At 44.5% G+C, this 26,048-nt stretch overlaps 1 protein-coding gene across 8 annotated transcripts in view; it reads left to right on the plus strand.

The window, feature by feature from the left end:
* AUTS2 (activator of transcription and developmental regulator AUTS2) overlaps window positions 1-26,048 on the plus strand; it is a 1,153,944-nt gene that overhangs the window by 1,053,187 nt on the left and 74,709 nt on the right. For all 8 annotated transcript variants that reach the window (XM_070566472.1, XM_070566469.1, XM_070566474.1 and 5 more), the window contains one exon: window positions 19,577-19,625. In XM_070566472.1, coding sequence (XP_070422573.1) covers window positions 19,577-19,625 — 49 coding nt within the window. The remainder of the gene's footprint in view (window positions 1-19,576; window positions 19,626-26,048) is intronic.

A 26,048-nucleotide genomic window follows, 5' to 3' on the forward strand; every position in this document is an offset into this window, starting at 1 on the left:
GAGGAACATTAGCCCTGAGCTAACATCTGTGCCAGTCTTCCTCTACTTTGTCTGTGGAATGCCTCCAGAGCATGGCTGATGAGTGGAGTAGGTCCGGGATCCGAACCTGTGAACCCTGGGCCACCAAAGCGGAGCATGCAGAACTTTAACCACTTGGCCGTGGGGCTGGCCCCACTTATTAACTTTTAATATGCGATTTAGCTCCTTCCTCATTCTCCTGCACTCCTCCTGGTGTCCAAGAAAGGCCTCCTGAATCACCAGTCCACCTATCTTTGCTCAGTCCTCGTCCTCCAGAACGTGGAAAGCAGGTGCCATCTTTGAGTCCCCTCCTTCTGGAAATCTCACTCTTCCTTAGTTCTGAGTGGCACTTCCTTTATTCCCCCTTTTCGCATCACTCTTTCTGTGGCTCCGTCCCTGCCCCAGGAAGCATGGACACTGACTGGGTGTTGTCCTTGGCTCTGTTTTCTCCCCACTCCATGGTTTTTCTCTTGGCAGTCATAGTCCTCATCTCTTTTTAGAGGACACCCTCACCTGTCTACGATTCTGAGCCCTCTCTCTGTGTTCCAGGCCCAAATTTCTGACCACAGCTGAGTTTTTCTCATGGTATTTTAGATTCATCTTGTCCAAAGTAATTTCTTTCTGTTCCCCTGAAAGCTCTTTCATGCTTGCATGTTCCTGATTGTCACCAGTTTCCCAAGCTGTAAATCTCCGCATCTCCGCCTTTGTCTTGCTCCCTCGCGTCTTCAGTATTTTTTCTCACCTTAGCTGCTCTTACCTTACCGTTTGAACTGCCTTCTGCTGGATGAACTTCTCCCCCAGGCGCTGGTCTTGATGCCTCCCAGGACACCTGTCATTTTCTGCCTTCTAGTTACACGTGTATTTATCTTCTCTCCTTCTTAAATTGTAAGCTCCCTAAGGGCAAATCACATGGTTTTGTTGTGGACTTTTTCTGGCACAAAGTCCCTACTCAGCTAAGTGTCCGTACTGAATGAATGGCTTTTAGTACACTGCACAAAAATTAATTATGCCACAGGCCACAAACTGTTGGAGTTAAGGAAGGGTTTTGATGAGATTAAAAGGCTTACATGGCCAAATGTATGTGTAAATCTTGCCTTGCTTATCAGCTCTCCTTCAAAATGGTGCCTGCGGGAGAAAGAAATATAACTAACAATAATCAAAGCAATAATAATAGATATATCTATTGAGTACTTACTATGTGCTAGGTACTATTCTAACTAATTTAATCCTCACAACAACTCTGAGGTAGTTACATTGTACTTTCCATTCTATAAGTGAAGAAACAATGACAGAAAAAGTCCAATACTACTTTATTGTTAGTGAGGTGAAGGCCTCATACCCCAAATCAAGCCTCTTTGCAGTCTGTGCTAGAGCAGGGAAGTGCCTTCGGCTCCCCATGAGAGCACGCCCTCTCCTTTTCCCTTAACCCAGTTTTACTATTGATTGACCGACAAGTCTTCCAGAGGCCCCCAACTGAGCCGAGTCATCACGAGTCCTGGAGGCAGAAAGAAGAACCAAGTGTGTGCAGAGTCTTTAAAGACACATGGTTTTTCAGCACACAAGGACCCTGCCCACTAATAAACACGGCCCAGAGTCTTGATGCCAACTGCTCAGATTAGCACCCATGAGGAAAGCACTAGAAGGAAAGCTGGGAAAGCCTTTCCCCCATACAAACACTAAATAAGTAGATAAATGAATGGATATCTTATGGTATGTGTGTCTCAATACAGTTCAAGTGTAACAGGAGATAAAGTAAACGTGGTGAAATGTTACCCATCGAGGAACATAACTAAGGGTTTGGGAATGTTATTCATAGCATCATTTCATCTTTTCTGTAAGTTTGAGATGTTTCAAAATAAAAAGTTGGGAAACATTTTAAAAGAGGGCTAAAAAAGAAAAGTAATTCTAAGGATGAGAGTCAGCAATAAATACACAGGGAAGTGATCTGAAGCCAGAAGTCTTCTGGTCTGTCAAATGGGAAGTGCAAGAGAGAAGGAAAGAGGCAGAATTTGAGCCATATGGTGCTTCTTAGGGAGATGCTCAGCCTGCCCAAGAGGCTAATTTAAAACTAAATCTTATCCCTGGATCCCATAGCCCTTAATTTGACCCAAACTTTCCATTACCAAATTCTGAGAAATTTAAATCCTGATATTGTGTGCTTGAATCTGGAATCTGTCTCATCAGTTAAAGATCTATCCTATTGAGGCCACATGTGTCTGTGCAATAAGTTCTTTTCATGCCAAACTTTCATGTTAAAAAAAAAATTCTGAGAGGAAATACATGTGGTCTTATTCCCCTTTCAAGCCCAGTTCAGGCTATTTATTGTTTTTTTTGATTGTTGAGAAGTCAGAAATGACTAAATTGGTTCCCAATGTGGTCTGCACATTGCCTTGGCTAGGAATGGTCTGATTAAGACAAAGCCCAGCTTGGAATTTAGCAGTGTTCTGATTTGTGTGCAGGGGGCATTTAGGGGAGGATATGTGTATTTTTTTTCCTTTCTTTCTGAAGTCCTTCCCCTGTGGATTTCAGATTAAAGAGTGTGTGATGACACATTTACCCTTTTGGTTTTGCTTTTAAAGCACAAAGCTGACAAATGTGTTTAATGGGCCCGTGGTACCAAGTGAGAGAGACACAGAGCTCGAGAGGCTCACTTGTGCCTTAAGTGTTTTGATGAGGAAGTGAAATTGTACTTACTAGTTGGAAGGGTGAAGCGCAAACCATAGCATACGTCTGACATCTCATTGATTTATCAGGAAATTCCAAGAGAGTGGGGAACCCCAGAAAAGGTAAGTCAAACGGTATGCCCTACTTAGAAATTAATAGTATAAACTCCAAAAAAAATGGAAAGAGGTAAATGTGATTTTCTAGCACAGAGACTTGTCTCTGTTTATAATCTAGATAGGAGATCATATAGAACCACAAGATCTTACATATGGAAGAGAGTGTGAGAGATATTATTCATCCCAGCCTGTATGCATTTCAATGGTGAAGAAAAGGTTCAGTGACCTACCCAAAGCCACAACTAGTTGGAAATGGACCTGTTCTGAAACCCAGGTCTCCTACTTTGCTAACCTGCTACAGGACTCTCAGTGCCTGACCTTCCCTGTAATGGTCTGCAATAGCCCTGCAACGAGTTTTTAAAACTCACCAGGGCCTGCTGCCAGTGAGGATCAGGTCAGTGCTCTAATCCTCATATAGGTCAGTTATTTGCAGTCGTTTTCCTGGCCTTACGTTGTACCTTTAAATCCAGCCAGTCATTTCACAAATGCACGTTGTCAGCTGTAAGTGAACACTGGTAACAGAGACAATCCATCACCACTCGTGCAAATGGAAAAACAACTCAGAGCACACAGCCTACTTGAATGTTGTTTGCAGCTTGATCTTTGTATAAGAAGGACAGCGTCATAAATTAAAATGAAAGCTACCAGCCAACAACTGTAGTTTCACCAACCTCCCCTTCTCCAAGAAAACTCATTGCTAGGAAAATAAATTGCATTCTTTACCGGCGGCACAATGGAAAGTCTTGTTACTTATAGGCGAGTGGCTATTTGAAAGCCTGGCTACAATTTTCCTGTTTTACTAACACTTGTAATTAAATCCGTCAACTCCCTCTAAGATTCTATGTAAATACCAGATGCTCACTAAGTATTTTTTCTCCTGGAGAATGTGAAAAGTTGTACACTACCAGTAGAGGAACTTCAAAGGAGGCGCAAACCTGGCTGAAAGTGAGCCCCTGAAGGTCCACTCTCACCTCCCTGTGAATTTCTCAGCCCACCACCCTTGAACTGCACCGGCCCCTTCCCCATTTCCTGCCCTAGCGGTGGATATTAACATCCATGCCCTGGTTCAGGAGCAAATGGCTCTGAGTGGGGCGTGGTGGATGGGGAGAATCCAGTGGGCCTGGTGGGAGGTATGTGAGGAAGGGAGGAGAAGGCCATGCCCCTTGCTGCCTGTGCACCTGCAGCCTGCTTTTCCTGTGCTATTGATGCAGCCCCCACCAGCTGTCACTTGAATTCATGCAGTTGATCATAGGGGGATCAGAGCAGGAAGTTTGGGGTGGCTCTGGGCAAATGCACCCTTTCTACTGGGGTGAGAAAATCCTCTTCCAGCACATATACTCCTTAGGGGGACCAGATACATCTTATCTTTTTTTCCCTATTCCCTATACAAAGAAGTGTAACTTTTTGTCCCAGAGGTGATAGTATTTCAGGAATAGGCAAAGCAACCACCCTTGGGTTTTCCAGAATTAAATGTAGTTGCTTAGAGTTGTCATTACCTAAGGAGAAAGCTGAGAGAGTGTTAAGTGAATCACGAAAGAGAATCAACATACCTGCTGATGTTTCAATTTTAGTGGGTGGAGTGTGGGTTTCTTGGCATTTGTAATGCAAAAGCTGGAAAAGGGTGCTTTACCTCCCCCCACCAACTCAGTCCTAGCAGATTCACTTTGTTTTTTTATGAATTTATTAAAAAATATTTAACACTCTTAAAAGTATTCATATCATATGGTCAACTCCCAACCCTCCTACTTATATACTGTTCCTGGCTTTGGCTTTTTTCCCATTAGTTTTGCTGGGCGGTTTGCCACACGGGATTCATTTCATAACCAGAGGTTTTTGGTAGACCTTTAAGACCCTCTTGAATGTCTGAGTATGTGAAAGGGAGTGAGGATTGAAAGCATGGAGCCTGTGGCCCACCCCACCTCAACTACTTTCAGTTTCTATTTGAAACCAAAATCACAGAAGAGCTGTCAGATGGCAGCTGTGCATTTGGTGGAAATGAGAATTCCAGATTTTATGCTAATTCGGTTTCAGGTTCCTTTGAACCTGCAGTTTCATGAGGCTGTGCTTAAAACTGCAATCTGTTTTAGATAAAAGAAGGGATTACTAAAGACTGTTCAGTTTTGCAAACATTCGCAGCCTCCAAAAGGAAAGGGGGGGGATCAGATTTATTCTTTCATTAACATTGTCATGTTAAGTTTTCTTCAACTTTATCAAAGAGAAAACTTTTCCTTATTTTGGCAAAGATTTTTCTTATTTCAGGATTTTTTTTTCTTGTCGCTGTTATTTATCTTTATCTCAGTAGTGTTCTTTCTCTAACTTTGAGATCCTTGTCATTCCCTTGCAGAGGCAAGAAACGAAAAGGTGATGCTCATGGATTTGTCTCATCCTGGCATGTGTTCACTTTCTTCCTTTTTCTGAATGCTGAAGCTGACCTAGATGGTTCTTTCAGTTACCTATTGCTTTGTAACAAACTACCAATTTAATAGCTTAAAACACAACAGTTATTTATTTGTTCACAATTTTGCAATTTGGACAGGGCTCTGCAGAGACAATTTCTCTCTATTCCACACGGCATCAGCTTAAGGCAGTCTCAACCAGGGCTGGAGGAGCCACACCCAAGATGCTTATTCACATAGCCAGCAGGTTGTTACAGGCTGTCGGCTGGAAACTCAGCTGGGTCTTTAGTCCCAAGGCCTTAATTCTCCTCATGTGGGCCTGCGTGGGCTTCCTCACAACATGGTGGTTGGGTTCTGGTTCCAAGAGGAAGGAAGCAGAAGCTGCCAGGCCTTCTCAACACTTAAGCTCTGAAGTTCCAGAACGTTACTTCCTCCATGTTCCATTGGTCAAAACAGTTAGAGGTCCAGCCCAGATTCCAGGGTAAAGGACATAAGCTCCCCATTCTCATGGGAGAATGGCATGTACATACGGAATTATTGGAGGCCATATTTAGAGAGTAGCTATCACAATGGTTGATGTGGTATTTTAATTAGTAATCAATTTTCAAGAGAATTTACTTCTGTTCTGTTGTTAGCCTTATGACGATGGGTTTCTGTATTCTGTGAAATCCTAAAATGGTGGCAATTTGTGAGAAGGACTTTACAGTTTTGTTTATTTTTGAGATATCTTCATTCTCATCTGTTTTAGTTGGCAGAGATATGTCATTCCTTCATTATCTCATTCATCTGACCACTGTTTATTGACCATCTATCACATATAAGGAATGAGAATACTGTAGTAGATGTTAAGGGGAGGAGTGAGGGTGGGAGTGGAGGTGGGGTATGTATGGGCACAGTCCTGGTCCTTAAGTGATTGAATCTTTGCTCTCCAAAGCAGCATCTTGTTCCCACTAAAGAAATGTAGGCCCCTAAAGGAACAACACAGTCGAGAAGTGAGCCAAGAAACAGGTAACAGATGTCAGACATTGTCTTGGATATATTTCTCTAAGGAAACCTTCAAGATTAGCTGTAGTTTGGAGCAGAAGAAAAAATTGCTTGTGTAATTAATTTGCAACAAACGTCTGTAAATGGAGATCATACAGGACCAGAGAGGAGTTAGCAGGTCTTCATAGGTGTGCAGGCTTGCCCTCACCCTATGTGACAGCCATATATGATGATAACAACTGGCGTTTGTATAGCAGTTGACCCTTTGCAAAGTATGCTCATTTGATTCATAAATCCATGGAGATGGAGGCCACTGTAACGGCCATGTCAGTGTGGAAGGGACAGGGAGAAAAAACTAAGGCTAGAACAAGGGTGAAAAATCAGAAACGTTGGTCAGTAAGAATGTTTTCAGGAAAGCTAAACCAAGGGAATTCTTTGACATTGCAGCTACCCACCTGGTAACCCAACAACTGTATGATTCACCAGAACAGTAGAAGCAAATGTTTTGTTGTTGCCCAACAAGAATTTCTGCAAGTAAATATTTGGACCATCAGGATACTCCATAATGAAGCTAAACTAAAAGCACAAACGCTTTGTTAGGTCCAAGTATATTAGTCTAGATGGAGGAATAGAGTTTCCAGTACCCTAAAGATTATTCATACTTTCAGGTAATATGTTTCTGGGAAAAGATAGCAAACACTTTGAGAAGGTTGTAGGGAAAGATGTGCTGACATGCAGCTGGCCACCATTTCTCACGTTATTTTTGCAAGTTACCTTAATGTGGGATGTCAGTAATCTTTCAAAGGACAAAACTCGTGAAGGTAAACTACTCACACAGCCTAGTAGTAGTCCTACAGCTTAAAGACAGCTTCATCATGACCCTTTGGATCTTGACACCTCTCTGGATTGTAGATATCAGAATTTATTTTGACTTAGATCTAGAAGTGACATATTTCAGCATTGAGAGTCTGTGAAATTCCAGGTTTGGCTAAGGAAGTGAGAAATCGAGACTCATCCAGCAGTGCAGATGGCAGAACATGGTATTGTGCAGAAGGTGCTGGACATACTTGTTAGAACCCTGCTGTCATCCTGACTCCTCCACTTCCAGAGGGCGTTCTGACTCTCTCTCTATCAGTTGTCTTATCGGAAATATAGAGAATAATAGCAGTTATTCTCTTTACCTCACAGGGTTGATGTAAGAGCAGATGACATAATAATTGAAAATGTTTTTGAAAAATATAAATTACTTTAAGCCTGTTCGGCAGCACCCTTATGAGGCATCATGTATATGATTGATGGCCTATGCTCTTTTCCTGGTCTAGGCTTCACTAGTTTTTAGTTGGGTTCTCCCTCCCTTCCATTTCAAGGCACTGAAATGAAGATTAGAATCGTTTTGAGCCTGACCCAGACCTAGAATAGCAACAACTTTTCCCTGGGACTAACGGGAGCTGGAAACGAAGGTCCTCAAAGGAGATACACAAAAACAGTTCTCCCTCGGTGCAAAACTTACCTGAAATTATAATAATGCACCTGGTCTTACTTGTTTAATGGTGAACATGGTTTAAGAGGCTAAATAAGGTAATATCTTAATATTCACGTGACTCATTCAGGTGTCCACCTGCCGAAGATCTAGGGTGGCTTCAAGGGCCCTTTTCGTTCCCCTGAACTGTTGGAAATTTTGGGAAGCTCACTCAGCCCAAAGGGCCTAAAATGCCTCTTCCATAGAGACTTGGGAAACATGATCACTTCATCAGCAGCCCCCCGTTTTCCACAGCAGCCTTTTCTAACATGGCCACTTAGTGCACCTGTTGGAACACAGACAGTTGCACCCCTACCGCTGACTACAGAGACTGCCTGTATGTTGAGCCCCCTCTCCCCAGAGCATGCCTGTGCCTGGGAGCCCGTGGCTACAGTTTTTTTTTTTTAAAGATTGGCACCTGAGCTAACATCTGTTGCCAATCTTTTTTTTTTCTTCTTCTTCTTCTTCTTCTCCCCAAAGCCCCCCAGTGCATAGTTGTATATTCTAGTTGTAGGTCCTTCTAGTTGTGGCATGTGGGACGCCACCTCAGCGTGGCCTGATGAGCGGTGCCGTGTCCGCGCCCAGGATCCGAGCCAGCGAAACCCTGGGCCGCTGAAGCTGAGCTCGCAGGCTCAACCACTCGGCCACAGGGCTGGCCCCCTACGGATCTTAATTTAGACATGGATGCAGTGTTTCCTGAGTGAGCCCCAGCCTGTCTTCCCTGACGCAGTCCCTCCTTTCTTCAGATTTACAGCCCATGCAGTCAGCAGAGAGGATGAGCAAGGCTGCCTTTGTCAGGCCACCATAAAGGACCTTTTTTACTTTCCCCTTAAAGGAGTGGGTGCTTGACCACCTTCATTTATGAAACCAAGAGGGGCCACTATCAGTCAGTCTTCCTGAAACTGAGACTGTCTACTCCTGGGTGACTTGTAGCTAATGCTGAAGACAAGGCACTGCTGCAAGAGCTCTACGCCTATTGATTCCTTTAACCCTCACAACAGGGACTGTCATAGCAGTAGGTGCTGTTATTGCCCTAATTTACAGAGGAGGCAACTGAGGCCCAGAGATGTGAAGGAATCTCTCCACCATCACAAAGCTAATGAGCAGGCGTGGAGGATGAGCCAGGATTTGAACTCAGCAGTTCTTTCATCAGTGTCTATGCTTTTAACCACTGGATCAACTACCTCTCAGTTGTCCCCATACAGCTAGATGGCTGGCACCAGTTTAAAGGCACTCCTCACCAGTCATCCTCGTATATACAAGTTGCATCATATTGCATTACTTTATTTAATGTTTGCAACAACACTCTGTGGAAGTTAAATTCTATTACTAGCTCCATTTTACAGATGAGGAAAATAAGGTTTAGGAAAAGTTAAGTAACTACTCAAGATCAACCAGCTGTCTTGATAGAGACTGGATTCAAGCGTATGTCCTTCTAACTTCCAGCCCACACTCCTAACCACCACCAGGCTAGGGACCATGAATTACAAAACCCAGTAAGCCTGCTTAAGAAAAAGATTCTAGGATAATTTAGGCAAAGACAGCTAAAGGAATTGCCTCAACAAAAGCATCTTTTCTTCACTGTAACACTTTAATTTCCTGAATTTAGCATCTGCATTGACTTATTTACACATTTTGTTCTATCCATTCTTTCAGCTCGTGCAGACATTTTGTACACATTTTTCATTTCAGTTACCTCCAGTCCCCCCTCCCACCTCCATTTCTGTGTGGAAATAGAGGAGCCAGATATTGGAGTTTGGAGCAGGCAACTAAGGCAGTGTGAATGAGTATCTGTCCTCAGGGAGCATGGACTCAATACCAAATGTTGGTCTCTAGACCCCAAATTACAAACCCGCATCAGTGTGATGGAGGAGAGAACCAAGCTGTAGGGGAAACCAGGAAGGCACAGCCTCACAGTCCTTATCTTACACACTCTAAAATGTAGGATGCCGTTGGGCGACATGAGCAAAGAATGAGTATACTTTTATTGTTCATTAACTTTCTTTGGGATTGTCAGATTCTGAGTATTAATATTTTAATGTAGATTTGGTGGTTAAGTAAGAGAGAGTTTATGCTTTTTTATACTTTTTCCCTTTGTAATTTATAGTACACTGTGAAGTTTGAAAGTAAAATTCTTTTTCTTGAGCTCTACACTTGGAAAATATTTATTCCCCCCCGTGTCTCAGTAGTATGCATCATAAACTAACCCAGTTCGGTTTATTTACTTCCCTCTTGGTGCCGCCCCATGATCAATTGTAGCAACACAGGCGTATAATGGTGGAGGCTTTTGCTTTACAACAGTAAGAGCATGAGCTATTGCAGGCTCCTTTCAGAGTGATAAGTAACAAAGCCTCCAGTTACAAATCGCCTATTCAGAAGTGGTGGGGGCACAGAGTAGAGGGGTCTGGGGCCACCTGAAGTTGACTAGCCATGCATCACTAGAGGAGGAAATCATGATCCATAGTTTTAAGTGAATTGGCCTACACAGGGGAAATACCTGGGGCCCAGAGTTTTAATCTCCTGGGCTGGACAGCATGGAAGGCAGAATGTCAGGAATTAGCTAAGTTGGGAAGCAGGACAACCTTGGCAACAGGGGAATTTCCTGCTTCCTCGTGGTGAGCAATCTCTTGACTCCAGTTCTCCACGCTAGGACTCTTGGTCGCTTGCCGTGGGACAGGGTGGCAGACGCCTCAGTCCAACTGCAGGTCCCTCTGGGCTTCTCAGCAGCTGTCTTCTGCCCTGAGTCTCCCTCCAGTTTATCAGTTACCCAGAAACACCCCCAGCCTTACTAGCAGGCTGGGAAAATCTCAGTCATGTATTCCTTCTCTCTCATCGTGCATCTATTGAGGTAGGCCTCCTAGTACTGTGCTGGGTCCACACGACATGTAAACAGGTTCCAAGATGTGAATTATGTCTGCAAGAAACCAGGTCTATTCAGAAAGAAGGCATATCACAGGGAGTAGGCTAGCATTATATCCTCACAAATAGATAATAAAGTACCAGACTCTGTCTCCAGGCACCTGTCTGTTCCTTACACCGTTTCTATGGCTGTGGCGTCAATAAAGACGTGCAAGGCATAGTCCTTGGTATGGTCAAATTTAAGATAAAATTGAGATGGTGGGTATCCTACACACAGAAATGGAACAAAAAACAAAACATGCTTCTGCAACAGTAAGAAACTATTTTTTTTTTTAGTGAAAATTTGGGTGAGTTTATTCTCAGCTTAAATCTTAGGATTATAACCCGGGAGAGTCTTTCCACAAAGGAACAGAGCACTCCAGTAAGAAACTATTTTTATACTCATACACAAAAGTGTAGGCCTGTTTAAACTGGAAATTACAATTTAACATGTCAAAATGACATAATTGGGATGCATGCTATTTTGTTTTAAGAAATTGAAGCCCTCATTATTAGGTTGATTACTTCTTAAAGCCTGGTGAACTCTTATAACATGTTGCTTGATTCAAGATTGGACTTTATAATCCATCAAGAAGATCCACATTGCTCATCCCTCCAGCCTTATTATGTGACCCAAGCTATCCAATATCCAGGTTCTGACCTTGTCTGGAGGGATCATTTGCAGTAGTACCTGTGTGAAGGTGGGGCTCTCTAGGACATACGGTGCAAACCACTTTCATGACTTTTTAGGATTGGTGTCATTTTTGATGTTCATGTGGTTATTTTTATTGTCACTGTGGTGGTCTACATTGAGAGAATCCAGTAGAAAGCATGGCCATGGGCATTGCAGCCGTACTAGAAGATATATATATTTATTTTTTTGGTCTCCACAGTAATCAAAATAAGTCTCATCTTGTATCATAATAGCCAACACATATATCCCACTTATTCAGCACCAAGTGTGCTGTTACTGACAACAACCCTAGGAGTGTAGGTACTGTTGTCACCTCATTTTACAGATGAGGAAACTAAGTCACAGAGAGTGAAGAGATTATCCAACAGTCTCCTGGCTCAGAAATGACAGGGTCATGATGTCAACAGATGCTGACTCTTAACCTCTACCCAGAGAACAGATCAAAACTTGTATTTTCAAAGCTTGAAGAGCTTTAGAGTTTGAAAAGACCAAGCCTCCTGGAGACACAGAAATAAGCCAGGTGTGGTGACATCTTTCCTAGGGCTGATTGGAGACAGAACTCATATGTTGTCACTCCCTTTTATTGGTCTTTTCAACAAGGAAATTTTTGTAAAGATTTCCTCTTCCTTTATCCACCCCAAGAATCACCCAGCACATGTTCTGTTAGGGAATGCCCGAAGTTCATAATATTTATGAGAGAGAACTCCATGTAATTAATAAGCTTTTTCTATATGAGATGCTCAACAGAAGACCAGAATTTGTAAGAAATATTTTACCAGAAAATGTTTAGTCTCAGTCTGGTGATTTGTGATAGGAATTGAATCAAATCTCACATTTTAAGCTTTAAAACTTTGCCATTTTAGATTAATTTAGAGAAACTTACATTAGTTTTTAAACCTAGTTTATCTCTATCTTTAGATATGTTTTGAAATTTGAGGAAGATGACTCCATATTTTAATTTAGCTTGGTTTTTTTTTTTAAGTTTTAGCTAAGGTCTTTGGTAATATATTAAAATTTGCTTTTGTTTCTGAAATAATGGATCTAACACTGGAAAGACCATTGAGTCCATATTCTTGCTGTCTGCTTCTTGTTAGCATCCCCACTTTGTAAGACTTGCTCTCCTTAGATCTCATTCAGAGGTTGAAGGTGATGTTAAGAAGCCCTTAGTGCTTAGTCTGTAAAACCTGAATGTTAACAGACATCATGGCTGACCAGGATCCAATCACCTAATGTGTGGATTATCCTTTTTTTTTTCTTTCTGTCTTCATTCTTTGTTCTTCTGATACTGTCTCGTACTTCTTCCTGTCCAATTTTGACATTGATTCCCTTCCTTCCAAAAAGGAGGAATAGAGCAACTTGGAAACTAATCAGAATGGACTCATTCACACGTCTGATGAGAGGCTGAGAAACAAGCAAAGTAGTGGGGGTGGACTGTGACGGGGCGAGGGGCGCAAGCAGGGCACAGGGGACTGGGTATGGATGCAGTAGTGCAGAGGCCATGTTCTGTGGGTTCCCTGGAAGCTTAGCTATTGGCATTTCTAGGTTCCTCCTGACTACAGATAATCAAGATACAGCGACACATGCAGATCTGTCGCTGGCTTTCATCTGAGGTCTAATCCCTGATAATCACAGAGATGACAATGTAATGCAAAGCATGATAAGTGTCAGAAATGCTGCCTGATAAAAGCACTTTAGAGAGCTAAGTGGTTGTTTTAGTTGGTCAGCTAAGTTGCCCACGCTTTTGTGCGTCCCCGTTTACCCTGTAGGGGACCTGGCAGGAACTCGGGCAATTTTTTCCCTATAGTATTGATTTTACTAGAGCAACAAGACAAGAAAACTGTCCCATTTTGATTGCTCAAAAAAAAACAACGACATTTTACATCTTTTCTTGAAAATTTAATGTTTGCCTTTGAGCTATCTCGGTATTGCAGAAACAGCTTCAGAATGAATGCCCCCTAGCTTAAGGGCCTTAGCTGGGTTGTGTGACATCTTGTAAGCAACTGGAAAATGCAACTCCAAACTTCCACCTTCCAAGGCACTTTTTCCTCTGATTTCTCTGGGGTAGAGGTAGAGAAAAATCTCTCTTTATTACCTATCTTAAAAAAATTTTTTCTTGTAAAGAAACATCATGTAGTGCTACCATTTGGGAAGGGCCATACAAGGCGAGAGCGAGCGAGCCTCTTATTTCCAAATTTAATTGTATTTGGAGGTTAAAGAAAAAAATTATGCCATATAGCAAGTACCCCGTTTTTTCCTTTGAGAGGTTTTCAAGAGTGCCATGAAATCAAACAGTGATGGATGTTCAACTTCAAAAAGGTGAGGAATGGACATTATTGCTTTAAGCCAGTCTCCATGTCATTTGTATGTGGTGTACGTCTCTCCCAAGCCCCGCTCCATTCCTCCCTTCCCAGCTGCCCTCCGGCTAACAGTGGCACTGGAGGGGGAATCAGTGTAAGCTTCCCTCTCATTCACCCTGGTGTGCCTGCTATACCCTAGAACTCTCCCTGTTGTAATCCAGGCTTTGCCTGCCCTCTTTCCCTTGTGCCAGAAAAATCGAGGCAACTTTTCTCGTCCGTCAAGGACCCCCCTAAGCTGCAGGTGTGGAGTTAAAACTGATGTGGAGGGTCTTCTCACACCCTAGTATGGCCTAGTACCTTTTCAGGGCCTGTGTGTTTGGCATTGTGAGTTAGGAGGCCAGAATTCTATAGTGGGGGCCCACCGGGTTGGACAGAAGGGAGCTGAGTATGCTCTAGCAGGGGTGGGTTGCTCAAGGGAATCCACCAAGGGCCAAGTTTGTGGTTACTCAGCCCTCCCCCTCCTTCCAGGCCCGACCCTGGGCACTAGAGAACACAGTGGTGATAAATGTTACCATGATAGGAATTGCTGTCCATTTAATGAGGCTATGGCATTGCTTTAATCCATTCCCTACATCTGGTGGATGCCAGGGGAACCGACTGACTCCACTTTGGTGGTTGTGAGGTGTACAAATGTAGGAGGATTTAAAGAATTAGGGGAGGAGGGATCTGTCAATGGCCAGTTCATGCAGTTGTCCTTAACACCTAACACACTGCATTCAGTCTTTGATCATGGTGGGGATAAGGTTAGAGTAAGACCTTTTTGTTCTAAAACTAGACTCCCCCCGACTCCGTTTTCAACAACATATTTTGTATTGAGCCCCTACTGTGTGCCGGCGTTTTCCATACATCATTTTCTCATTGAGCCCGCACAACTGCCCAGAGAACCTGCTCTTCGCTGATGTGACAGGCCTAGTCGCATTTCAACCCCAGGCTGCGGGCCTAGTGGCCTTTCCCTGCCGCGGCGCAATATTGGAAGCGGCAACTGAGAGGAGGGCGCGGAGCATTGCAGTTCCCGCCGTGCCCGCTCGCCGAGAAGGCAGCCCTGGGGACCTAGGGCCCGAGCCGCGGGGTGAGCGACAGCTGTCGATGTCGCGCCCGGGGACTGCGCCCCCGCGGGGCCGACCCGGCGCTGGGGCCGAGAGGAGGGGCAGCGAGGGGCGGGGCGCGCGGGGCGGGACGGAGGAGGGGCGGTGGCACCCGCGGCTCGGGCACGGCGCGCCGAGGAAGTCCCGCTCCGAGAGCTGCGAGCGTCTGAAGGAGGCGCGCTCGGCACAGTCGGGGAGCGAAGTCCGGAGCGCGGGGCCCCTGTGCCGCCGCCGCCCCCTCCTGCCACCCTTCCAGCCAGGGAGCCCGCGGCGCCAGCGGCGGCCGCCGATGGAGTTCACTTGAGCTGTGAGCCTGCGGGAGAGGCAGGCGCCCGCCAGCGGAGCGCGGGCCGGAGCCAAGCCAGCCCCGGGCGCTCCCCGCCGCTCGCCCGCCCGCGAGCTCCGGCCAGGAGGCGCCGTCGGCCCCGCTCAGCCCGCCCGGCGCCCCGGCCGCTGTAGCGCCTCCCGCGCCGCGCGCCGGCGTGATCGGCTAAAAATAAAGACTCCCGGAGAGTCTGCCTGCAGCGCCGCGGCGGCGGCGGCGGCGGCGGCGGGCCCAGGACCGGTCGGCCCGCGGCGCCGCTGGAGAGGCAAGACCGGCAGTCAGGGAGCCCGAGGCGGCCGCCGGGGAGAAGCCGCCGCTGCTGCCGCCGCCGCCGCCGCGGTGCGCCCTCCTCCTCCTCCTCCTCCTCCCTCTCCCTCCTCCCTCCCTCCGCACATGGTCTCCTTTGTCCTGTCGCCGCCGCCGCCGCCTCGCTCTTAGCTCCGCGCGCCGCAACCGCGGCTCGGGCCGCTCCTCTCCGCCTCGCCCGCCCGCCGGCCCGCCCGGGACGCTCCTCGAGTCCCCGCCGTGCCCGGCCGCCCCCGCGCGCCGCAGGAGCGGCGGGGAGGCAGCGGGCGAGCGCGGACCGGGCGCTCTCGGCGGGCGCGCTGCCGCCCGCCGCCCGCCTGGCCTCGGCGGCGCTGGATGTGTGCGCGGCGCTGGCTCTCCGCCGCCCCGAAGCCGCCGCTCTCCTCGCGTCAGGATTGAGTTCGCGTGCATCCACTTTCGGACTTTCGCAAGGAAAGGAGGAGAGACTTGCGGACGGAGCCCGGTTGGAGTTGGGCGTTTTCTCTTCGTGTGTTTGGCTGGTTTCCCCCCTGGTCTCTGACGATCCCCCATCGTGAGCCCTGCTAAGGACCCAAACCATGAACTTGGGGCTGACAGGACCGCTTAACCCTTTGCTACCAGGTAATGCAGCCCTAGGGGCGCGGCTCCCTCGCTCGCCACCCGCGGTCGGAAGGGAGGCGGCCGGTCGGGGGTCTTTTGTTGCGGCGGCCGGGCCCGCGGGCAGGGGTGGCAGGGGCGGGCTCCTCGCGTCTGGCGCGCCCGAGCCCCCCTTCGTCACCCCTCCTCCCCTCCTCCCTCCGCGGCCCGGCCGCCCGCCTTTGTACTTTACTCCCGCGGCCGGCCGGGCTCGGCCGGGAGCGGCGGCGCGGGCGGCCGGAGCTGCGCGGTCGTGCCCGGAAGGGCCCGGGGGCCGGAGCCGTCCCGGCACCTCCCCGCCCCTAGGGGCTCCGTCCGACTTGGGGTCGGGGTCTGCGCCCGGTGTCCGGGTAGCGCTCCGCCGCGCCGAGGTCGAGATCCTGGCCCGCACCCGGTGCCAAGGGAAGCCAAAAGGTGATCTGGGCTCGGGATCGGCGGCAGTTGGTGAAGGAACTCGCGCTTAAGTTTCGAGGAGGTTTCTCTTTTCCTGTTGAAAGCCCCTCTTCCTGTGGGTGCGGGTGCGGAGGGCCGTCCCCGGGATCTGCGGCCGAAGGGAATTAAGGTGGACCTCGAACAGGAGCGGCCGCGTCCCACCCCCGTCTGCACGGAAGGCTTTTTCTTCGTTTTCCTCATTGTCCATGTTCCGTCGTCGGTTCTCTTGGACTAATTTAACTTTTCTTTAAAGACCAACTACGGCGTCAAGTAATTTTTTAGTTTTAAAAAACATCTGCTCCCACCCTCCCACCCCCCAGTAAAAAGCAGCCACAAGAGCGCTTTGTTTTTAGATGTAGCCGCTTCACGCCCTCACCCTCCAAAACCGAGCGAGGGGGATGAAACGAAATGGCGAGCAAAATCTGAAGATCCTTAGCGCGTAAAGGTACCCCCGTGTGAAAACAGCAGAGAAGGAAAAGCTCCGCTCGCTTGCTAGCTCGGCTCCCCACGTTTCCATGAGCCCTTCTTGAGTAAAAAAAAAAAGAGAGAGAGGAATCGGCCAGGAAAATGATCCAGGTAATATTGGAATTGAGGCCTTTTTCTAAAAACAAAAAGAAAACGTCCCCAAAATTAAGAACCAAGGATCCAAAATTTGCACAATTGCTTTTAAAAGTATAAGTAGGATTTGGGAAGTTTATGGAGTCGAAGCAAAGAATTTTCTTGTACTTTCCACTTAAGACTGGCTAAGAAGCTCTTTTCGGACTTGACAGGACAGTGATCCGCCACAGTTCTAACCACCTGAGTGGAAGAAAGAAGGAATCTAGAATCACTTATGATTAGCCAGAGTCCTCTTGCAATCATTTTCTTTTGGGTGTTTTTCTACGGAGGCCTTTTGGAGACGTCCCCTTCCCCAGTTGCAAGAGGCATTGCAGGCTTTGTGACGTGTCTCAGAAAGTTAAAGGGCTTTTAATTAAATAATTAAAGCTTTTATTAGAAGGCGTACTCCTAAGTCTCTCTGAATATCCCGTCAGACTTATTTCCTTAATAACTTACTGGTTGGCATCATCATAATCACAGCCTCTAAGTTTACTTCAGACATGAGGATCCTTTAAGCACCTACTTGAGAATATGGTGTGTAGCCCAGTGGAACTGACAAAGGTGGCAGCCCCAAGGAGGCTGTGAAAGACAGCCGGGAGGGCCTGTTCACCTACAGCTTCTGTCCTATTCCATTTCCCTCTCATACACAGACGTGTACACCCCCCTCCCCCCAAGTGCAAATAAAAAGTCAGCAACCATTTTCTCATCTCACCCATGCTTTTTGCATTGGGGATGCAGTAATTTGTTTTTATACTTCTTTGGGCCAATTAGACTCATTTTAATAGGTATCCCAAGATCTGCGGGAGTTATTTTAGTTTGGTAAAATGATGTAATTAACAGGCTTTTTTTTCCTTTTAAAAATATCAGCTGGAGTTTATTTTTTAAGCCATGAATTTAACATGGCCATTCCAATTTGAAGAAACACCTTTTCATTGAAGAATGGTGAAATACTCTTTAAGTTTTTAGCTAGGAAACTCATATTCCTAGAAATCTCACTTCCCATTAACGATATAACAACTCTATTCCTGTAATTTTTGCTTTTGTAACAATATTCTCGATCTCTTTAATACGTATCTTGTTTCCCCCTCCATGCAACTCTTTTTGGTTATTTGTATAAAAAGCTACTATAATATAAAATTTTATTTAATTATTTTTAAGATGTCAGGAAAGCCCTCAATGTAGTTTTTATTCAGGTAAAATAAAAGGAAAAATCTAGGATTTATTTTAAACTGTTTATGTATAAATGTATGCAGTTCAACACTTGTTTTACACGTATATTCATTTTTTCTTGATTTATTAATCTTCTGAACCACCTCTAGAGTAGGAAAATCAGAGTTAAAATAAAGGGAAAAATAGTCATAATAAAAATATTTAATGTCTTTCTATATCACTTGCATTGAGAAGTAGAACATGTTCCCCAGATATATACAGGAATATCTCAGTACACAGGAATATCTCGTCTGCATCAACAGGACACAGAATGGCTACATTGAATATCTTCTTTGTCCCCAAAAGCCAGCCCCAGAGGCAAAATATGCTGTACTTCAGATTCCCCCTCCCTCTATTTGTTATATCTCTTTCTTCTGTATTTATTCAACATTCTATGCTTTGCTTTGTCAAAACACGCCATCTCTATGTATAGAGTGTGAAAGATAAGTGATTTCTTACAAGGGTTTCCTAACAAAAACAGTGTAAGTATAACATAGGCATTATAACTTTAAATGCAAATACATCTTCAAATTATGTAGGAGGGTGCTTAATTTTTAGTTTAATTTTTAAATTTTTCAAGTTCTAGAAATATTCAGTGCTTCTGAAACATTACAGCATTTTCCTCCAAACCAACTTCATGTTTATTTTCCAGTACATTAGTGTATAATTTAAATTGGCTTTACTCTTGCTGTTTAAACAAGCTTATTTCACTTTCTTCAAGCTGCTGTAATAATTAGCAGACATGATCTCTGGAAAATGGAAAGGAAATAATGCTGATGGCATGGTGTATAGTGTTGGGGTTTGGGACAGGTGGGCTTGCTTCCTTTGAACACCAAGGTCATCCTGGTTACTATAAGGAACAGAGATCTTAGAGGTCATCAGATGAATCTTTAAAAATTGATTTCTGGGGTTGACACTTTTTAGTGAGGAAAAGCTTAGCGCTAAACAATAGGCATTTCTGATTTGTGAAAGAAAATTGAAAAATAGGCATGTCTGCAAATATCATGAAAAAAGTACCACTTCCAAAATAATGTTCTGTCAACGAAATTGCAAAATCATTATCTGAATGAGCTGAATTGCTTTGTGTATCATTTCATGCAAGTATGTTTTGTACCGATAGTATGTCTAATAAGGAGGACACATTTTTAAAATCAGGTTTTTTTCCCCCAGCAAATAGCTGCACTGCAGGTCTGTCTCACGCAGTCAACTAGCACCACCTGATGGAGGATTGGAGAAAATTCCTGCTTTCCGTGTCAGGCTGTTCTAAAATGTAGTGAAATGATTGAAATCAATAGTAATGATAATGGTGACGACAATGTGAATGACAATAATAGCACTTTTTTCCCCTTCTTGTTTTTCAGGCGTCAGATGCCAGCTCTGAAAAACTCTTCAATACTGTTGTAAACAAAGGTAAGACTCCTTAATTCTGAGCAATGGCTTATTGTTATGTTTGTTTCATTGTCATTGCCTAGAAAGACAGAATTAAAAACCATGGTCTTTTCTCTTTTCATTCTGGAGCTAGTGATCATGTTTTGTGTTTTTGCTGAAGACAAAATCTGTATGCTTTTGTGATGCATTAAAAAACAGTTTATTTTAAAAGAATACATTGAGTCCTTATTTAAATTGATTTCACTAAGAAATCACTACCATCTATATGACTTTAATTTAATAGAGAATAGTAGTTCTCAAAATGCCTTAACTTTATTGTTACTTATCGACTACCCAGCAGTGGGAGAACTATAAATAGCTGATTTGTACTGCAGACTCTAATAATCAGTGGATGTTTAGTATTCACAGTATTATGGTCATAAACCAAGGCTTACTCTGCTGTGGGCTTTCTGTAAAGTTAATAAATGAGCAAGAGGGCAAAATTTAAATATGTGCTGTCCCATTAATTTCTTCCTAAACCGCAATACAGAGTAAGAGAGGCTGATGATATAGCAGTACATTAATGGAAAACTTATCTTAAATCATTGCCAATAGGTTTCTGGGCGGTTTTCGTTGGTAGCAGTATTGTTGGAAATAATGAAATTTAAAGAAGTCTCTAAACACCGGTTTTGTAAAGGTGTGTAATTTGATAGGTGTAAATTATGTAAACTATGTGATCTTTTCCTCTCCATTGTAGAACCTGGTTTAGGTGCTTGGCTGATAATTGCTAAAGGAAGAAAGTGTGCGTTCTGTGGTAATCTCATTCTGTGTTCCATGGAAAATACTGGTAGTTCTTGAACAGAGTTGGGCCTTCATAAAGTGAAATTCGAAACCACTAGAGCGTTCTGTAGTTGCCTTGGCTAGCATTTTTGCTAGCTGGTTAGTAAGACATGTTTCCAAGTGCAGTTATTTTGAGCTCCCAGATTATTTTAGAATTGGAACCAACTGCAATTTTAAATAGTACATTATGTTTAGAGTTCCCTTGAGGTGTATATGCTTATGTGATTGCTGTTAGTCCCAGAATTAGTGTCATGTTGAATTTTATCTCTTTAATTGCCTAATGGAGTATTCCAGTTTTATATTTCATCATATTTTTTGATGGACTGAAAGTTGGTATAAATTTGTTATCCATAATGCTAAAGGCCCAATAAAAGAAGACGTGCAGTTCCTAGCATACAGTAAAAGTGCATCATTGTTTATTGCTTATTTTGATAAGGAAAGGGGAGTGCTAGGCTCCTCTGGTAGAAAAGAGGGTTGGAGGAGACTGAGGTAGGACAGGTCATCAAAAGGAGGTGTCCTGTGTTTCAGTGACAACCCACCCACCCCTCCCTTGGACCTCCAGCCACATGTGACTGTGTCTCCCTTTTGCTACTTTGCTATAAAAAACTGTGGAATGTGTTTCCCCTCCCTGGGACCTGCTGCCCTCACCAGGCTGAAAGGCCCCCCTCAGGGCAGATGAACAGTGACTGATGACAAGTAGCACCCCTCTGCCCCCTCCCTCCTGCTTCTGCCCCCCTTCTTTCTTTTTTCCAATCAAACGTTCCCCACATTGTTATTTTTGTTTACTTACAGAGTGTGATTTGTGGCATCTATTTGGTTGTGAATAGTCATCCTCCTGACAGGGTGCCTTTCTTCTGAGCTGCTTTTCTGGGGGTGATTTAGTTGCCTTGAAAGGATTAAGGTTTCTTTGTATACACTAAAATCAACATAGGCTTTTTCTAAGCTTTGCTTGGGAAACCATACACAAATAAGCATTTTTGTTGATGGCAGATTATTCCTTTGCCCCTTATTTCCATCAAAATGGCCTTTCTTTTCTCCTCCAGAGTTTCCCCTTAATGCCTTATGCTAATTCCTGTTGGTAACATGAATGACAAGAGGCGGAATCAATGCAAATCCAGGTGCCGCAAAGTAGACTGACTGGTATCCTGCACCCGCCCTCCTCCCTCGAGAAAGAGATTAAGGGGGCAGGGGAGGGGGAAAGCAGGGGGACAGTTTTGTTAAGGGGATTAGTATTCAATCTGCTAAATACCAGGAAAACAACTTCAAAAAGAGATTCATTGTACGGTGATAACGTCAATAATCGCTTTAAGACAGGTGCAGAGTGTCTCCATATGCGCCTGTGGGTTGTGGTCTGCTTTTACTCCAGGTAGTGGCAGTGTTTACTGGACACATGGTTCACAAGGCCTTCAAGGAACTGTCAGCTTTATGAACATCAAGTTCAAGTTGTCCTGCAAAGCGGCCTGCCTGCCTGCCTGCAAGTCAGGTCTCCCGTCTGTCCGGTATTCTTAGCGAAGAGTAGTAAAAAGCATTGTAAGGAAGGGCAAATTTCTACCAGGTAGCAAACACTGCTGGGAAAATCTTCAAAGCCTCAGCTTGTTGAACAGTCTAACAAGAGTGCAGGGAAGCTGACATGTGTATTCCTCCACCTCCAGATGTTTAAAGCTCCATATCACCTCTCCCTCTCGGGAGTCCCGCAGTGTTCTGGCCTTAGAGAAGCGTGGCTTTAAGCTGCTGGTGAGATTATGCTGCTGAGCCTGGTGGCGGGCAGATTTGGTCCATAAAATTTCACTGTGGGAGGGCAGTGCTAATCTCACAAGCTGATTGTGGTGGCGGTTTGGGGGACTCAGCTTTGATGTTGGGCTGTGCAATCTGGAGATGAAGCTCCAGCCTGAAGCAGCAGGACCCGTGGCTCAAGTCCCGTCAGTCTATTTGTGAGCTTGAATCAGACGTTTAGCCTCTTTAGGTCAGAATTTTCAATCATACCCCAACCTCCTAGTCCTAGGCGACATCTCTGGTGGGGCTAAAACAATTATTTGAGAAGGGGAAAGGGGCTAAAACAGAGCAGGTACAATGAATACACTTTGTATCGCTTTTGCCCATTGATTTGATTTTGACTTTCTGTGTGTTGTGCAGGTCATCCAATTTAATTGAGAGCTAGTAAGATTTATGTGTTTAGGTGTTCCAAATCATTCTTTTCTTCTGATGCCTTTTATTTGCCATTTTAAAACAAATTAATCAAACAGTGCATGCTCGTATGTGCACATGACATGCCCAGTGAGAACTGAGCGTGTCAAAAGAGGTAGGGAGATGAGTCTCCAAATTGCAGCCTTTGAGTTGTAGACATAAAAAAAAATAGTTTAACTTTAATCAAGGTCATGGTCGCCTTATTTAATCTTTATGTGCTTAAATGTTTACAGGATGTTCATGTGAATTTTATGAATCCTTCTGTCTTTGTGACTCAACCATCTGCCAAAGAAAAAATTAATTTTCCCATTGAGACAGAGAGAGACTAACTGTCCGTATTTAGTTAGTTGAACTGCCACAGGAGCAACAGGATTTGTACCCCAAATACTGGAGTATTTCTCTTTAAAAGGAACTCTCTGGCCAATTCACTTTGGCCAGCCAGTATTTATTACCCTTTCTTACCCTTTCTAGGTCCCACTTCTTGGTGGTTTTGCCACTTTGATATATAGACAGAAATGAGTCTGCTACACATGGCCATCCTGCCACGACAGTTAATCTCTATTAAACTCTGAAATTGCTCCAGGGCAGAGCTCCCTGAGGAGGAAAGAAAAGAGGGGAAGCTCTTTCTGGGAGGAAGGAGAACCATTCTGGAGCCCTCTGTTTACGTGATACCAGCCCTGGGGTGGGCCCATGGTCTAGTTTAGGGGAAGAGAAAAGGCCCTGAATTGCTACCCCTTCTTGTCTCAGAGCCCTCTTTTCCAGAATCTGTCCTGCATCCAAGGCCAGTTATAGATAAGAGGGGACCAGGGATGTATTTCCCCCGTGACCTTCTTAGCCCTTCTCATTCCTTCCTTGTGTCTCACGTTGTAGTGTTGGGTCCTCCTGGGCAAAGCCCTCCTGAGCTGGCTGTTAGAGAGTGGGGCCTAGCTGAGCAGGCATCTCTGAGTGCTGAGTGGGGAATAATCCAGGTAGGAAGAGGTCCCTGGTTTGTGCTCCCTCCTGCTGCGAGCACCCATTATCTACTGAAGTGTGAACATCAGAGGAGCAACCCCCCCACCCTCCTAGGTAGAAGCCCACCTTCCCTCCCCAAGTGGGCTATGGGGGATTCTGGTACACGCTCACTCACCATGATGAGCCGGTGGGACACTGGGGCCACTTTAGCCCTCTCTGACCAGGACTGTCTTTGCTTTTCCAGGCCCCGCTAGGCCTACTAATGGACACATCTGGCCTCTTCTTGGGGTTGATTTTGTACCGAGGGTTTCTGTGGGACACAAATGAGGTTGGAACCTTCAGGTTAGTGGGCCCTTTGGGTATTTTTGAGAGTATGGTTTTATGAGCAACCTAGAAGGAAAACCTGGCTAAAAAATTGATTGAGATTTGAGGAGATGAGGTGAGAAACAAGTTACTAGAGATAATGCTTGGTGTGACGAGGTTCGGTAGCTGGGTACCTAATAAATTCTTTAATGGCGACCATCTCACCTCATTCATTAAATTTAGACATAGAGGCGGAGTTCCTGGGTGTTAGGACAAAAAAGGGTGAGAGTTATGTTACCACCAAGGCCACATTGGCTTTTAAGAAAAGCCCCTCCCCTAAAATAATTCAGTGCTTTTTATGTAAGTTTTTGAAAATAATGCAGTTGATTATGGGGTAGCTTTCTTTTAAAGAAAAAATTGGTTCAGAGTTTAAAATCCAATTATAATGAACGTATGGAGACCATTTTGCAATTCCCTGTCATGTCTTGGGTTTAGTTGTAAGGAGGACATGATATAAAGCACATTTCCAATGTGCAGAAGAGTAAACTGAGCCAACGTCAGCCTCTGTAAGTTAGTTACATTTTTGTAATGTCTTAAATCCTAGATAAGGGAATCTTGGACTATCGCTTTATTTTTCTTTCTCTGGACCTTTTTTGTACTGTCTCAGAGCATTTTCTTAGGTCTTTAGGAGATCGAGATGTCTGATATGTAGAAAATTAAATACTATTGAAGAGTAATTGGTGCTTCATGGGAGACAAAGGAGTTATGAGTAGTTGGGTTCCTCCCACTCCACACTGCAAATAGCATGCAATCAGCTCCTTTTGTTATGGAAATTGACCTTCCTGTAGAAGCCAGAGTCTTACATACAGAATTTGTATAGAATTATTCCTTGAGAATCCTTGGAAACAGATGCCTTGTACAGAGTGTCTAAAAATATTCCATGTTGTGAGAAAGTATTTCCCTCCAGATATTTTTCCATCAACTGCTCCCTGGTCTTTCCCTGACCTTGTGGATGAGTATGGTGAGGAAATCCTGGGTAAAATATTGGATCCCGTCACTGGAGTTGTAGTGAAGGGGGTGGAAGATATTCCAAGGATTCGAATTGATCTTGGTGGTGTCTTTGGAGTAGAATGCTGACAGTGATGCTACTTTTCCAGGTAGAACGTAGGCCAGGTCCCAGCTTCTGAGTTCCCCTGTGAGCTGAGCGGATTGCGGTATGACAGATTCCTTTCTTTCAGTCAGATGGTCAAACACCAGTCTGTTTACATTTGAGCCCTCTAAAAAGCTCTTCCCTTACTTTGTTGAATGATTGTTGCTGTTCTCTGAAAGAATTTTCTCCATGCTTGGCAATATTGACAAAAAAGCTTGAATATCAACCAACCTCTCTCTTCAAGCCATTTATATTTAGGGCTTTGTTTACCTAATGAGGTAGTGTTTGGTTGTCTCGGAAAGTAGTACACACTCGTAGTAGACAGTTGGAATAAAAAACATCAAATGAGTTCTGGAGAGTCTTTCATGAGAACAGTTCAATAACAAAGGGCCTCCTCCTAACACTTTAAGTACCTGGGGTCAACCCCAGACATGGAGAATTTCCTGCATGGAATAAGCTTGTGGCTATCCCATGGCCTCTGGATTATTTCTAGTTTTTGACAACTGCAGAAAAATGTTGTTTTCTCTGATAATGTATGTTTATTTAACTAGGTTTCTTTTTGCTTCACAATCTGGATTCCATTCAGTCGGTTACCACTCCAATTAACTAACAATTATTTAACATTAACAGTAATTACAGACGCCAGTTAAGCGCCTACAGATGTCAACTGTTAGCTTTGTACCTAATCACTCAATGAAATGGAGAAAGTTCAACAAACATCAATTAGCCAAGCAATTAGTATGAGTTAGGAAAGAGCATGTTATCATGTGTGAGCTGATTCAATTTATTTTATTTTGGCAGTAAAACACACACAGGCAAGCGGCAATAAGTTCCTCAGATAAGATAAAGCTATTGTTTTGCAGCTTACATAAGAATTCTTTCCTTTCCTGTGCATAAGTCAAATATACTCTTGCCTGGAATTTATTTAATAAATAAAATTTGTCTCAATAACTCAGAAAGCCCAGCAATGCTCAATCTCTGGAAGCAACTTTGGTGAATTATAAATCCAGTGAATATGCTGTATAAGAAAATGTCAA

Source organism: Equus przewalskii, chromosome 12 (assembly GCF_037783145.1).
Source record: "Equus przewalskii isolate Varuska chromosome 12, EquPr2, whole genome shotgun sequence".
NCBI classification, from domain to species: Eukaryota; Metazoa; Chordata; class Mammalia; order Perissodactyla; family Equidae; genus Equus; species Equus przewalskii.